We start from the raw sequence: 16016 nt of genomic DNA on the forward strand, positions 1-16016 counted from the left end.
AACAACTGCCAACCTCATGATGTTACATGAGTGTGGTGGATGAGTTTGAAGGAGTAGGGCATCAGTAGTTGACATTGGTCATTGTTGCATGAGGAGATGTGTTGTCATAGGAGATGGAGGGCTGTCGGGTTGTCCTTTGTTATGATGCAACGTGTATGATGAGCAGGAACCACAGGGCCTGCCAGAGTAGTTCTTGAGCTACTGAAGGTGGGCCTGGGTGGTCTCACTGTTCCACCTGGCTTGCTTGTGTTTATGAACTGTGGCAACTATAGCTTCAGGTGAGGTTGCTGAGACTTATTTGTGAGGTCATGTGGCACTTGGTCTGGTGGAGCTCTTCTTCCCATACTAGCCTCCCATACAGCCTCCCATACAGGCTGTTGAACAGCAGCCTGAAGGGGGAGAAGGCAGAGTGACTCCACCTGCAGCTGATAAGCCTTCCAGGACTCAGAGGAGAAGGTGAGAACCAGCTGGCTTCAGCCTTCCTAAGCAGAACTTCCATCAGCAGTCAGATGCTGGAAATAATGCTCGTAGTTCCTGGCCCTACTTTGTTGCTTCCTGCTTGTCTTGACCCCATGATCATCAGATTCCCTGACCCCTGGACCATCTGACCACCTGGATTGCTGTTCACCCGACCCAAGGACTGGTCCTGTCTTTGAGTGCTGACTCTGCCTCCAGGCAAGTAGACCTCAGAGACTCTTCCAGTTGGGTGGCCTCCGACTCCACTGAGCTCTGCACGTTGTTGCTCAGCAACGGGACTTTGGCACCTAGGCTTTGAGCTAAACAGAGGAGGCCCTTCTCAGCGGATGCTGCTCGCTCTGTGGGGAAGCAAGCCTGGGCCTTCTCAGTAGTCGCACCCCAGCTGTGGTGCTCCCTCACCCTGATGGCATGGAAAGGTAACTCTTTGCGGAGCTTCTGCCACCAGCTCAGGGCATTTCTCCTCATCCGGCCTAATGGTGGATTTAGTTAGCCTCCTCTGGATCAGAGAACTGTGCCTTTGCTGTAGTATCTGAGCCTACTTTACTGAACTTAAGTGTGGTATTATTCTCCAGAGTTCTCAGAGCATCCTCAGCCCACTCTTAGCCAGAAGACAGAGCTTAGAACTCCTCTTGGTTTCTGCTGTTGGATCAAAGAGCCTTAGCCCGCCATAAGGTAAGATTGAGGACAACATGCACCTTCCCACACCTTCCTGCAACACATTAATCCTTCTCGCACTCTTCCCTGGAGATGTGTTTCTGCTTCTTTTCTCCCACCTTCTCCACGGCGTATGAAGCAGAAGCAACCCCTCCTGTGCATCTACGCTGCTAACCGAGGGTTGGGTAGGCTTTTCTCAGCCGTAGGGCCATGTTCCCTACTGGGTAACCTTTGGAGGCGAGGGCCAGAGGCAAAAGTAAGCAAAGCAAGGAATGTGGGTTTCATCTTTCTATGCACCTCTCTGTGTGCTAGCCCCCCAGCTAGCCCCCCCGCACCCCATAGCTGCCGTTTCCGGGAAGTGCAGGTGGTGGGTGCCTCACTAAATGCCCTGCTCTGAGTTAGACCCACTTGCTAGCCTCTTCATTGCACCCCTGTGCCCAGTCTACCATTTATTTTTTGAGGGTGGATATCCACACTTAGGAGCTTACTGTAATCATGCAAGTTCCTCGTGCCATTTAGCACCCTGCATGGTTGCAAAGCAGGCTCCCCTCTTCAGATCTTGCCCCCACCATTGGGGCCCAGAGTGCATGGACCTCAGGCAGCCCCCAACCTGCCTGCCTGCCTTCTTACTTACATCCAGTTTGGGGCATGGAGATGATTGTCAGCTTCCTCCTCCTCCTATGTTTCCCTTGGAGAACTCAGCAGAGAGGAGGATGGGGGCACAACTTGAATTACTTGTTTTGCCTGCCACTGGCTCTGGCTCCACCTATGGTTTGGCATCACTACCAGTCCCAGTGAGCACAACCTGCCACCACTGCGAAGTCCCGGCAGACTGGAGGAGGGCAAATGTTGTCCCTATTTTCAAAAAGGGGAAAAGAGAGGACCCAAATAATTACCGCCCAGTCAGTCTGACATCAATACCAGGGAAGATTCTGGAGCAGATCATTAAGCAAACAGTCTGTGAGCACCTAGGAAGGAATGCTGTGATCACCAATAGTCAGCATGGATTTCTGAAAAATAAGTCATGTCAGACTAACCTGATCTCGTTTTTTGACAGAATTACAAGCCTGGTAGATGAAGGGAACGCAGTGGATGTAGCCTACCTTGATTTTAGCAAGGCATTTGACAAGGTGCCCCATGATATTCTTGTAAAGAAGCTGGTAAAATGCGGTCTTGACTATGCTACCACTCAGTGGATTTGTAACTCACTGACTGACCGAACCCAAAGGGTGCTCATCAATGGTTCCTCTTCATCCTGGAGAAGAGTGACTAGTGGGGTGCCACAGGGTTCTGTCTTGGGCCCGGTCTTATTCAACATCTTTATCAACAACTTGGATGATGGAATCAAGGGCATCCTGATAAAATTTGCAGATGACACCAAACTGGGAGGGGTGGCTAACACCCCAGAGGACAGGATCACACTTCAAAACGACCTTGACAGATTAGAGAACTGGGCCAAAACAAACAAGATGAATTTTAACAGGGAGAAATGTAAAGTATTGCACTTGGGCAAAAAAAATGAGAGGCACAAATACAAGATGGGTGACACCTGGCTTGAGAGCAGTACATGTGAAAAGGATCTAGGAGTCTTGGTTGACCACAAACTTGACATGAGCCAACAGTGTGACGCGGCAGCTAAAAAAGCCAATGCAATTCTGGGCTGCATCAGTAGGAGTATAGCATCTAGATCAAGGGAAGTAATAGTGCCACTGTATTCTGCTCTGGTCAGACCTCACCTGGAGTACTGTGTCCAGTTCTGAGCACCACAGTTCAAGAAGGACACTGACAAACTGGAACGTGTCCAGAGGAGGGCAACCAAAATGGTCAAAGGCCTGGAAACGATGCCTTATGAGGAACGGCTAAGGGAGCTGGGCATGTTTAGCTTGGAGAAGAGGAGGTTAAGGGGTGATATGATGGCCATGTTCAAATATATAAAAGGATGTCACATAGAGAAAGGTTGTTTTCTGCTGCTCCAGAGAAGCGGACACGGAGCAATGGATCCAAACTACAAGAAAGAAGATTCCACCTAAACATTAGGAAGAACTTCCTGACAGTAAGAGCTGTTCGACAGTGGCATTTGCTGCCAAGGAGTGTGGTGGAGTCTCCTTCTTTGGAGGTCTTTAAGCAGAGGCTTGACAACCATATGTCAGGAGTACTCTGATGGTGTTTCCTGCTTGGCAGGGGGTTGGACTCGATGGCCCTTGTGGTCTCTTCCAACTCTATGATTCTATGATTCACTGCTGGTTGGAGGACAAGGCACCACTGCTGCAAGGGCAACCCAGCACTCCTGCTTTGCACTACTATTGCAATTGCAGGTGTAACACTTCAACTGGGCATGTGTCACTTCAACACCTGACACTTGCATTTCCTCGCTTGTCTCTTCCCTCCCACCTTCTGCATTGTGTCTGTTAGACAGTGAGCCTGCAGTCAAAGGACCACCTTATCTTTTCATCACAGCATAGCCCCTAGAACAGGTTGCCATTTCCTGCTGCTGACAAATTGGGCTCTGGTCTTTGCAAGCTCATTACACAATACAGTGGTACCTCGGGTTACATACGCTTCAGGTTACATACTCCGCTAACCCAGAAATAGTGCTTCAAGTTAAGAACTTTGCTTCAGGATCAGAGCAGAAATAGTGCTCCGGCGGCGCGGCAGCAGCAGGAGGCCCCATTAGCTAAAGTGGTGCTTCAAGTTAAGAACAGTTTCAGGTTAAGAATGGACCTCCGGAATGAAATAAGTAAACCCGAGGTACCACTGTAAATGTATTGAAGGGTTATAGAGCATCTGCTTTGAATGCACAAGCTCCCAGGCTTAGTTCCTGGCATCTCCAAGTCAGGTTAGGAGATATCCTTTCCCCAAACCCAGGAAAGCCACTTAGGGCTCATCCAGACTTTTGCACTGGGCTTTCCAGGGAAGGTCCACGCTTTAAAGCTCTGTGCCTGAGCATTTATTTTTTTGTCCCGGCGCTTTCCTCGGAAAACCCTCACCTTACTGCTGAATCAGAGAAAATGTCAGTCAGCAGAGAGCCTGGTAGACATTTGCTCCAATTCAGTGGTTCAAGCGACTGTGTTCCTTTACAATTCTTTCTTGCCTTTGCGGCAGTTAGAAGCATGAGCTAGGTAACACAGCACCCCCATGTGGTCTAAGCCATATGCTGATACAGAGGGGGATAATATGAGAATATAGCTGATAATTTAAGACTATGGTAATGTAAGGATATACGCAAAACTAATTTTTATCATTTTTACTTTTAAAAATGGTGTTATCTTTTCCTACAATAAAAATGGTGATTATTCTCAAGGGAAGTTTAGCATCAGGACAGCAGAAGCAAACTGGTTTTTATTCCTGAGATCTTGATTTGTGTGCATTACAGTGCATATGCTTAGGGTATTTTTTTTTTGAAAAAAAATCAGGATTAGCAAACTTTTGTCTTTTGTTCTGGCGTACTGGGAATGAAGCAGCAGTTTTAAAGCATGAAACTGGGGGGCAGAGAGAAAAGTGAAATGTTTAGCGTTTCACAAATGAAGTAAAAACATCACTACCTAAAGCTCCCCCCACCAGCAGCTTTGGGGCTTCTTTTGGGTGTGAAGCTATTAGATGTTTTGTTTTTAACTATCTGTTGGTGTGCTTTATGCTCACTTAAATTCTGATGCCTGTTAAACGGTTAATTGCTTATTTTTTCCAGTGTTATGTTGTTGTGATATTATGCTTCTTAATGTATTCTTATTGTACTTCTGTACTTAGACCGGGTTTTTCAAGGGCTGCTTTGAGCAGAGACAGCTACATCTGGGGGCAATGCAATATATAAATAAACTGGTTAGAAAGACCATTAAGTCCATGGTCCAAAATTATTACTGATAATATAGGGAAACAGCTGTGTTGAAGAAGGCAAAAGTACTCCAGGTCCATGAATGAATGAAATGCTTTCATTGGTTTAAGACTGATCTTAGTGATGCTTTCTTTTTTAAAGGGAATTTGTTATTGATGGTCTTATCACTCTGGATCTCATTGCCAGCTGGGCTCTGGAAAACTTAACACACTCCAGTCATTCAGAAAGGTGTGTACACACACAAACAAAAACCCACAGAGGAAGAGATGCACTTTTTAATGAAATGGGTGAATTGAAACCTATTTTGTACTTTGGGCTGGCAGCCTAGTGTTCGCTGTGCTAGTACTACTCCAGAAAAGCAGATCAGGTTCTGCTGAATATACGTTAATGCCAAGCTTTTGCACGATATTGAAGGGTGTTGTTGAATTTGTTTTCAAGTCCTCGTTAGCTTTGACAAGTTGCAGCAAGAGGAAAACTTTCCAAACTTGATGAAAAATTAGTGAACCATTCATTCAATAGTACTGTGGTAAATCAATTGGTTGTCAATTTATTTTGGGACCCAATTCAAGGTGCTCATATTAGTGTTTAAAGCCCAGAATTATTTAGGCTCCTTCCCTAGACACCCTCAGGTGTTCAAGCCCCCCTCTGCTGATCTTTTCTCCCCACCACCCTCAGCTGCTCAGGAGTGGGGTGGTCCAGGAGGGTTGCCAGATTAGGAGCATCTCAGCCCCGGAGATTTCAGGGTCTTAAACTGAAACCCAGGGGTGGCACCTTATTTCTATGATTGCAAATTACTTTTAGCTGTTTCCAACATTTTTACTTGTGGTATCCCCACCTTAGATTGTATTAGCAGTGTGCCCAAATTGCTGCTCTGGGCTCTTCACATTTTGCAAAGCTACTTCAAAAATGCTGATGAGCCACAAAGAAAGGAATCTTAATGTTGCCCGCTTTCAAGAACTAGTCAGGAGCTATGCTTCTCTTGGTAGCAAGATTGAATTCTTCTTGCCCGAGAAGACAAGATTGGTTTCCACACCAGTTTTCTGATAAGTGGGTACAAACTCCAAATGAGAGCTGGTTCCTTCTTTACCCAGAGTAGACCTCACTGCAAACTAACAGGCTGTGCACAATGGAGAACATCAGGCACCATCACAACACCAAGACAACCTCACATTCCACATTCTTTTCCTTTTTTGCTCTAGGCTTAGGGCCTATAAGCTACACAGAAGCAAGAGAGCTCAGGAACAGCAAGCCACCTTGCTCTTCTCCAGAAGGCAGAGCCAAGAAAGTAGAGTATTTCTCCCCTTCAGGAAGGACTTAAATAGTCCCTGCCTTCTTCCTGAAGAGCAGTTAACCCTTTGCCTTCTGCTCCACTACCCCCCTGACCGAAAAACCACAACTCTGCCTGGTCATAATGTGACTTCATCATATAATTCAGGCATAGGCAAACTTGGCCCTCTAGCTGTTTTGGGACTACAACTCCCATCATCCTCAGCTAACAGGACCAGTGGTCAGGGATGATGGGAATTTTAGTCCCAAAACAGCTGGAGGGCTGTTTGGGGATGCCTGATGTAATGAATCCTATTGGCATGTATTTTTCTCTCTCCATTCATCTTTTATCATCTCTCCCCCGACTCTATGCTATAAGTCAGAGCTTTCCAAACTGAGTGCTGCGACATGTTAATGTGTCACGTGAACGCTCCTCCCCGGGCTGGAAAGGGGTTAGTTTAACCTCCGGTTTGCTAGTAAAACTGAATTACCATGTCACGAAATGATGCATGTCTAGAAAGTGTGTCACCAACATGAAAAGTTTGGAAAGCTCTGCTGTAAGCCCTTGAGTATTTTGACAAAAGACAGTATGTAACCGCAATTAATAAATATTCCATTACAGAAACTACTCAGATCTTAACAGTTCCATCAAATGATACTTTTCAAGTCAGAAAGAAAGACAGACAAACAGTAAGAATATTTTTGACCTGGTGCACTATATTGAAAATATTCAAATGAAACACAAACCCAGATTCCAAAGTTCTGTATTTTTCAAAATAAAGATCACACATTGTTTAGAGACAATCTACACAAGAGTTACAAAAAATAGTTGCCCAGGCATAAGCATACACAGGTTTGTTAATTATACACATATGGTTACAAGTGTGCTTGCAAAAAGGTTCATTGGAAATATACACAAGGCTCTGTAAATGTACACCGTGTAGTGTTACAATTCTATATTCAAACAAGGAAAATTGACAGTATGTTACATTCACTTACAAGTAGACAAAATGCAAAATACAGTTTATCTTCTGTACAAAAAGGCAAAGTGATTCACACTTTACAAGGTGAAAGGGGAACTCTGATTGTAAAGGAATACTAGGGGGGGGGGTTGTACTTTTCTGCACTTTTTTACTGCCACAAAATAAGTAAAACATTACTTTTTCTTTTTAAAGAGTCAAATAAACACTATTTTTGAACTGAATCATTTGTGTAGAACATTTAGAAAGGATTGCTACTCTCTTGACTAGGTGACAAATAAAAAACCAAGCATTTCTTTTAAACATTAACCAGGCTGTATAAAGAGAACATTTCCTTCAAAAGAAAAAAAAATTACTTCTGGTTGAAATTACAATTTACAATATACAACACTATATGCTACGACCATAAAAGGGGTGAATATACACTGAAATGCACAGGGTTTGCTAATTTATTTTCTTACCAAAAATGGGTTTATGTTGATTCAAACTTCTCCACATTTACATTACAGAGGTTTACAAATGTACAATTGTACAATCAAAAGTATGTTCCACTACTAGGGTACATTATAGATACAGATTAGACATCAAAACAAGAAAATACTACAAATTTTTATATATGCAAAGTCTACACCAAGTATACACTATATATTTATAGAAGCAAGACCAAAGTTGAGTTGGATTTTTTTTTTCTCTACATGCTAAATAATAATAAAAAAATTGCCTCCGTGTTAACAGAAGAAACAGGAGTAGGCAGTAACTACACACCCATTGTCTACGTTTAAAAACTTCCTTGGTGTGTGTTCTCTCCCGATATTTACTGCTAAGCTTAATTCTTTAGCACGTTAATACTAAGAAAAAGGAATTTTAAAAGTCTCTGAAACTTAAAAACTTATCTTAATCGTAGCTTTAGCAAATTGATTTTTTTTTTTAATTTATAAACTGTTAAATGCAGATTTGTGCAATTTAACTAAAACTTTATACTTCTCTTTTGAGTTTTGACTAAAAGAGAACAGAACAGGCATTTTCCAAAAAAAAAGCTCTGTCTTTAAGGTAGAGGAGTTAAAAATGGGCATTTCATTTAAATTCAGATTAGCCACCCTGAAAGTTTCCATATTTGAAATAGTTACATCAGTGAACAAAAAAAATGTGGCTTTCCATGTACATCTGTTGCCTATGTACAAGAATTCTATACACCACTGAAACAGCAGGGCAATTAAGTATTTAAAAAAATAATTAGTACATGTTATGCAGAATAAAATTAAAGAAATTTACAAAGGGTCTTTTTGCCTTTTTTCTTTTCTTTTTCTTGTAGTTCTCACGTCTATGTTGAGCAACCATGAATATTTTCAAAGCATATATTGGAATATGAGTGGTTGCTGGCTGTAAATTCCAGGTGGTAACTTTCTCTCTTCTGTAGCTCATTGTTTCAGATGATACCGTTTGGTGGTCCACAAATGGGCCCGAGGTCAACCCCGTTTTTCATGTAGTACTTCTCCAGCTTGGCCAAGATGTGTTTTCCATAGGTGTATTTGCGGAGAGTGGCAATGTGAGGCCGGATCTAGAGGGTAACAAGAGGGTTATAGGAGTTTAGGAACAACCCATGCAAATGATGCTCATGAATCCTGAGTAATATGCAGAGGACCACTCCTGTAACCAAAGCTATAGGTCATGATGAGCCCTACACATTATTCTGAAATGGAGAAATGTTTGCAAACTGAATTCTACAGGGTGGATTGCAGACTGAATCGGGGCAAAACACCTCTTAAGAAAAACAAGAGGTAATTTGCTGGGGATCCTTTGTTTCTATTGTGCATTCTAAATGAATCTGCAACAAAACCCTTGTTTTCTTCTGCACCAAATGTGTACTACGGCTACTACGTTTCCTGAACCTAGTTCATTCTCAAGTGCTATGTAAATGTTTCAAGTGCTCATTAAAGTCAATTAATATGCCTGGGGTTGCATAAACACACTTGTGACACTTTAAAGACCAACTGATTTATCGCCGCGTAAGCTTTCAAGGTCTAGAACCCATTTCATCAGATCCACAAAAGGCTTCTGTCGCAATAAACCAGTGCTGCAAGGTGACTTCTGTGTGTGTTCACTGTAAAAGACTATCCCTCTGGAATTAAAAACAACAACAACAAATCTTGTGACATGTTAGACAGCAGCAAATGTATTATGGGCCAGAGTCCATTTCATCAGATGCAAGTGTAATAAAAAAATGCACTTGTACTACTGTAGTTATTTATTGCTAATTTCCCCACTAGTTACTGCTACTGACAACCTTCTAAGTGTGATTTAGAGGAAAAAATAACTGAGGAAAAACTAGTTTGCCAATGTTCATCACTCAAAATAAGACCATCTTTCCATGCACCTGTATGAGCTATCTCCTCCAGAGCTGCCCTGTGTTGTTCTAAGTACCTGTAGAGGCTTTGCCCTTGTGGCTCTTCCCGACAATGTATTATTTGCATTAACACACAAGCAACACCCGGCCCCTTGAGAGTTGCAGTGCTTTTGAATTAAATAGCTTTTCTCCCACCCTCCTTATGACAATGCACAAGCAGAATGATGCAAAATAAGCAAATGTGTGGAAATTTGCTTGCCTTGTATTAATTTATGTAGAGTTCAGGACTCGAGTCACCTTGCTAAAGGTGTATGTAAAATCTACAAAGAAGACAGAATGCTAGCAGGAGAGAGAGCAGTGAGAACTTTTACTTCCCTGGGACAAGAGAGTGGAGTCCTCCAGGCCTCTTGGCTGGTCTCTCTAGGACTCTTTCTTCACCTCCCCTGCTCTCTCCCGGCTTTGCTCAGTTCACTACAACTGGCCAGGCCAGCCGCTTACCTTGTGCATGACAATCTTCCTCTGGGCCGGCTCTGCCACATCAATCATTTTCTGTACCACATAGTTGGCGTACTGATCTTTCATCATGGTGTATAAGGCACTGTGAGGGCCATCGTTCATACTACACACCTCGTCAATCAGCATGGCACGCTCAGTGCGGGAGGCGTGCGTAACACACTTCTCCACAACGTTGCTGCAGCAAAGCAAAAGGGCCACAGGTTATCCGCAATACCCAAGCACAGCACCCCAAAAAACAACCACATGCTCCCCAAAGCAGAGAGGAGTTTTATACTGGATCAACAGTATATATTTTAACATTTGAATGGTGACACTAGCATCTCCACTGCTGTATGAGAATGCAGAATGGGTAAATAATAGAAATGGCCAAGGCTGACTTTAAGTCTTTAGGATGCCTGAAGCTGGATGCAGACGTCGTTTCTCGTCTCCCTACCGCTCATCAAAATGTATCTGCCGGTAGCATTTGCTAATGTTGGCTCACTGACATAGAGGCAGGGGTAGCGAAGACTTGATGCATCCACAAAAGGGCTGGAAACAAGAGGTGTATATACATCCTAGAGCAACTGCTTTATGCCACAGCACATGTGCACACCTGGCACCTTCAACCAGGAAAGCAGGGAAGGAATCACGATGCAAAAATCTGTTCCCATAGCTCCAAGCCATTTTGGTGATACCATCTGAACTAAGCCAGCAAGAACTTCAACCAAGACCACACATAAGCTTTATATTCAAGGGGTTCTTTTTATTTTATCTCACACACACCCACACACTCACACTCCAATGAAAGCTTGCACCATGGCTAACAATGGCCACTATTTAGCAGCTATGGTAAACAACTGGAAATTAAGTCTCCTATTCTGCTCACATCACACTAAGAAATCCTGTTCTAGTTTCTGTCGTAATTCTTGTTTTTGTAATGGTACACTAAGCTGGATTCTCCCCACACCCTCTGGTGTAATCTAGAGTTGTGCGTGTTTGCGCGTGTTTAGAAAAAACACACCACAAGGAACACACATTACCTGGCGAACTTATGCTGACTCAGGACCAGCACATTGCCTCTAATTTCGGCCACGATCTTGCTTTTATCTTCAGGTCGCCCATGTTCAAGTACATGTTGGATGACATAGTTCCCATACTGATCCTGTTGGGCAGACAAGCAGGAGCACATCAGCTCTAATAGAACCTCGTGTATCAGAAATCCTTAGAACTCGCATTGTTTTTTTCTTTCTTTCTCTGTGACATTTGAACTCTGCCTTCCCACCACAAGGAGCCGCCTTCAAGGTGGCTTACAAACACAGCAAATGACAATAAAACCTCATAAACTTTTTTTAAAAATAAAATGATAAAACTTCAACACACAAGAAAGCATCAGGAATAACAGAGTGCTCTGTAAAACTCACCAAAGGCCCAAGTAAATAATACCGTCTTAATTTGGTGCCTAAAAGATAGAAGAGGAGGTGCCGCAAATATTTCTGGAGAGGGCAGCCTACAAATGGGGCACCATCACTTAACAGGCTCTGTCCCATGCCACCTCCCACTGCCTAACCCCTCTAGGCAGAGGCAAATGGAGTACAGCCTCTTTCAGAAGATGAGCTTCAGGAACAGAAAGGTTTACATGCAAGAACGGTTCGTTGGATAACCTTGTCCCAACCTGTTTTTAGAGCTTAAAACCAGTACTCTAAATTGAAACTGGGATCAGACTGGGAGCCAGTGAAGACCTTTAAACACTGGTAAGATGGTATGAATACAGTGGAACACAGTTAACAACCTGGTGCTGCGTTCTGGAACAACAAAAGTTCTTAACGCTCTTCAAAAACACCTAAGGACATAGCCAAATCCAGTATTAATAACCTATAATGAAAATGAAACTACTGATGTATATGGGAACTTGTTTACGTTCAGCCTCTCCTTCTCAGAGCTCATGGTGGCATACATAAGGTCCCCAAGTTGATATTTCATACAATTACAAATTAAATATAAACATTACCTTATATTTTACCCCAAGCATAACTTTTGGCAATCTGGTCCTAAACCATACAATGTACACACATTTTGCATCACGGCAAGAGACTGCTAGTGGCCTTGTTCACATGTGACTGTAAGCCCAATCGTAGTTTAATTATGAACACTCCACACCTCCACCCCAAGCCCAGGTTATATTATATTCAGGGGTGTGATTGCTACCATTCTGTAGGAGCACATAAATGACAGGACAGAAACAAACTGCAGAATGTGGTATAGGGTACAACATTCGGCTTCCAGAATTCAAAGCTTCTATTTGAGTTTCTAGTCCTTAGGAGCTGTGAATATATGCTTGTGAAGCAAGTGAGCAATGTAGGCTGGATTCGGCATGTTGTAAGCTGCATTTTTCTATTTTATGAAATAGCGGGTTATAAATTTTCAAATACAAGAAAGAAGCTGACCGAGGTGGCCAAGTAAGATCATAGGCAAGTCATTCTGGGAGTGTTTTAAAATAACTTTGGTAACAGAGCTGCCAGCCCCAAACACTCTCAGAGGGCTTGTCTAGCTTTATTTACAGAATGGAAGATTCCACCACAATCCCAGCACTGTGGTGGGATAAAACGGGCCCTGGAAATCTCTAGCGTCTATTCAAGCCTTAAAAGGCACAAGAGTCCTTATGGTTTGCAGGCAACCTTCTTTTACCCCCAAGCACTACCTGCACAAGCTGCTCTGTGTGTTGGTGAAGCTCTTCCAGGATGGGGAGTGTCTGCTCAGGTAGACAGTGCTCAAGGATCCTCTGAATGACACGGCAGCCATATGGATGGGTAGACAAGGCGAACACCTGAGTTCAACAGACACAAGTGAGGACAGGGGAAAATTCCTTAGAACAGCCTAAAGTTCAACAAACTGAAATATTCTGCAGGACATAAAAGGTTTAGAATATGATGATTATTCGGCTAGAGTGAGGCTCTGAAAGCTGTGAAACAAAGCCTGCTCCACTTCAGAACCTTTATTATAAACAGGCAGGTGCAGCTGAGAGTTTAAGATTGTCAGCCCAGCTTTCAAAAACCTTTTCATTGCCCTGATGTATATGTATCACCATTTAAAAGTTCGTGCTGAGTCCAATTCTGGAAAAGAGAAGTAGCTCTTAGATAGGAGAAGCCAAGGGTCTCCTGGGTCACAAATGGGTTCATGAGAAAAAGATAATGCTGCTATACACCTGCTATAGCCTTTGCTCCACCAGCTTTCCTGAAAGGAGCTCCTTTGCTGTTCTTCATTGCTGGAACTCCCTTACAATATACACATTGCTACCTTTTAAACATTGATCAAAATCTACCTCTCCTATATAACTTTGGCTTCAGACCTTCAATTTCAGCAGGGAATTAGGAGCAAGCTTAATAACATTAAAAAGGAATACTCTCTTAATGCCTGTTCCCCGGGGAAAATTCAGAGTGGGGTTTTGGGGTGTAGTGTTCTCACGTCAGGGGCCTATCTTTTGGCTCACATTGCTCTGTCAAACAAGAAACACACTACAGATTCTCACCACTATAACCACAGCATCTTACAGAAATCCCACTCCCCCAATACACAGACCCTCAACACACTTACCTGCCCCTTAAACGCATCAATGATAAACTGCAGGGACTGGGGCTGCACACATTCAATGCACTTCTGCACAACATGGTTCCCATTCTGGTCTTTCACACACTTCAACACGTGTCCATCCAGTTCCCGGACCATCTCGTTCTATGGAAGGAGGGGGCAAAGAGAGAGAGAGAGAGAGAGAAAGCACCACCAGAATCGCAACTGGCAAGCAACACAGGGGCAGTGAGAAGCTGCCTTGAACAGGCTCAAATCAATTCTCCATCTAAACCAGTATCATCCACTGCCAGCAGTTCTCTAGGGTGTTAGGGAGAAACAGCCCTTTCTTATCATCTGCAAATTGATCCTTTTATTCAACCTGGGGCCTTCTGCGTGCAGTGAAATGTGCTCTACCACTCAGCTATGACTCCATCCAAGGGAAGGAACATTTCCATCTATTCTTGCAGTTAGCAAGGAGAGGATTTCCATAGCATGCTGTTAATCTGTGGGGCAGAGAGCAAGTTGGATCTCTTCAGCTGCTGTTCCTTCTGACTGAGAGCTAGCCACTGATCAGCACTTCTCTGATCCAAGAGAGAGGATCCAAAAGGAGAACATACGTTTAAAAGTTCCTTAAGAAATGCTTTCTTCAGTAAGTTTCTGACAGAACTGATCTGAAAACTCACTCACAGTATTCCTCTCGGCCCTGAATCCCTAGCCCTGATCTCTGCAGGTTTATTACTATTTGCACACTGAAAACAGGTCACAGAACAGATGCACCATAAAAACTAAAAGAAAAAACAACACACACAGACACAACAAAGGACAACAAGGTAACACAGTTGAACAACAACATTCAACATCAAGTAGTAAAGTTAAAATGGAAACTTACAATTACCTGCTGGTCTGGAGGGATAAACTCAAGAGCCTTCTGGATAACTCTGCAGCCGTACATCTGCAAAGCCAAGGAGAGGACATGGCCACGGATACGTTCTGCCAAGGCAAGTTTTTGTTCCAGGCTGCCAAACTAGAGGGAATGACAGCATACAGATTAGAATCAAATTAAGACTGTCCTCTTATTTTAAGATGGAAGCAGTTCAACTACTAGAAATAGTTAGCATCATGGATATGACTCACCTCAAAGAACTTTTGGATCACATAGTTTCCAAATACATCAACCATCAGCTGATAAGCTGCCTGTAGGATTTCATTAAATACAAGCTGCCGTTCCGCTGGGGTGGCACGTTCCAGTTTAAGCTGGATAAATCTGCAGAGGTTGCAATTAAAAAGAATGGGTTTATGGTTTTATCTGAGCTGAAATTTTGACGAAAGTCATTCAGCTGCCTCACATGCTTAATTGAGGATCAGCTGCAAACTGGAGAAGAACCACAGAGCTATTCTGGTCTAACCCCCTGCCCTCTGTATAAAAACTCCATGCCTATTTTAACTCAGATGAGTTAAATTAGAGTATGCCACTAGCAGAGAGCTGAAGAAAACAAGCCCGACACATCCTGGTGCCTTCCACAAGAGGCATTAAGTCACATCCCTAGATTCCCTGCGGATGAAGGGTCCTGGCTGCAAGGAGGTTTCTAAGCACCTTCAGTTGAACATGCTAGGAAGCCCCCTTCAGACCTTCTCCTTCAACATGGGAAGGCTGAAGTGGAGTGAGCATGCCAGAGGACACTACAGGTAAGGTTGATGTTCATATGCCCACTTGTCCCTACATACCTGTGAGCGTTTGTACAAAAGGGCAACCCTGTGATTTGTTCTCATTTAGCTTCCCCATCTCACCTGGATCCATGCTGATCCTGGGAGAACTCCATGATGTGCCCGGCAATTTCCCTCAGCTGTAGGTTCGGGTACCGGTTATTACGGAAGTCCTCAAGCAGCCTGCTGCGACCAGAGGGCATGACATCCGACATCCCATAACGCACACGGGAAGGGAAGAGTGTGCTGCTGGGGCTGAAGAGGCTGGAGGCACTGCTTGCGCTGCGATACTTGGCTTCAGCTCCAGGGGCAGCAGAGATGTAACGGCCACTTCCGTTTGGAAGCCCTCCTGCAAGGGGACCGTGATTTTAGTTTTAAAATCCTTGTCAAAATACTAAACAGGCAGCTGAGTGGAAAGAATCAGGGCTGTGAATACAATGTATGTATTTTTTTTTATTAACCCAGACTGCAACCAGAGCAGAGCATACTATAATAAGGAGAAATCTAAACACTGCAACCCAAAAGTTGCATGGCTGACTGTTTCATTCAGACTTTTGCATTCCCTTCCACTTTGGCATCTATGGAGAGGGGATCAAGTGCTTCCACTTTTAAATTAACCATACTCCCTCCTGACACTACAACTGAGGGAACTGTCTTTTGTTTATACTATGGTTAGTGTGAAAAAGCCAAAATCAAGCTGCAT

The 16016-nt window shown here is 43.5% G+C and overlaps 1 protein-coding gene across 19 annotated transcripts in view; it reads right to left on the reverse strand.

The window, feature by feature from the left end:
- Window positions 1-6974: 6974 nt before the first annotated feature.
- The window catches only part of PUM1 (pumilio RNA binding family member 1), a 49978-nt gene continuing 40936 nt past the window's right edge, over window positions 6975-16016 (reverse strand). For 10 of the 19 annotated variants that reach the window (XM_083626804.1, XM_083626802.1, XM_083626788.1 and 7 more), the window contains exons 15-22: window positions 15398-15662; window positions 14744-14873; window positions 14499-14633; window positions 13637-13774; window positions 12744-12869; window positions 11086-11207; window positions 10049-10241; window positions 6975-8764 (exon numbers count right to left, since the gene is read on the reverse strand). In XM_083626804.1, the coding sequence (XP_083482930.1) occupies window positions 8633-8764; window positions 10049-10241; window positions 11086-11207; window positions 12744-12869; window positions 13637-13774; window positions 14499-14633; window positions 14744-14873; window positions 15398-15662 (1241 nt within the window). In that variant the 3' untranslated portion in view covers window positions 6975-8632. The remainder of the gene's footprint in view (window positions 8765-10048; window positions 10242-11085; window positions 11208-12743; window positions 12870-13636; window positions 13775-14498; window positions 14634-14743; window positions 14874-15397; window positions 15663-16016) is intronic. The other 9 variants (XM_083626789.1, XM_083626806.1, XM_083626801.1 and 6 more) reach the window with 1 other exon arrangement.

Source organism: Podarcis filfolensis, assembly GCF_964270895.1.
Source record: "Podarcis filfolensis genome assembly, chromosome: 8".
NCBI classification, from domain to species: domain Eukaryota; kingdom Metazoa; phylum Chordata; class Lepidosauria; order Squamata; family Lacertidae; genus Podarcis; species Podarcis filfolensis.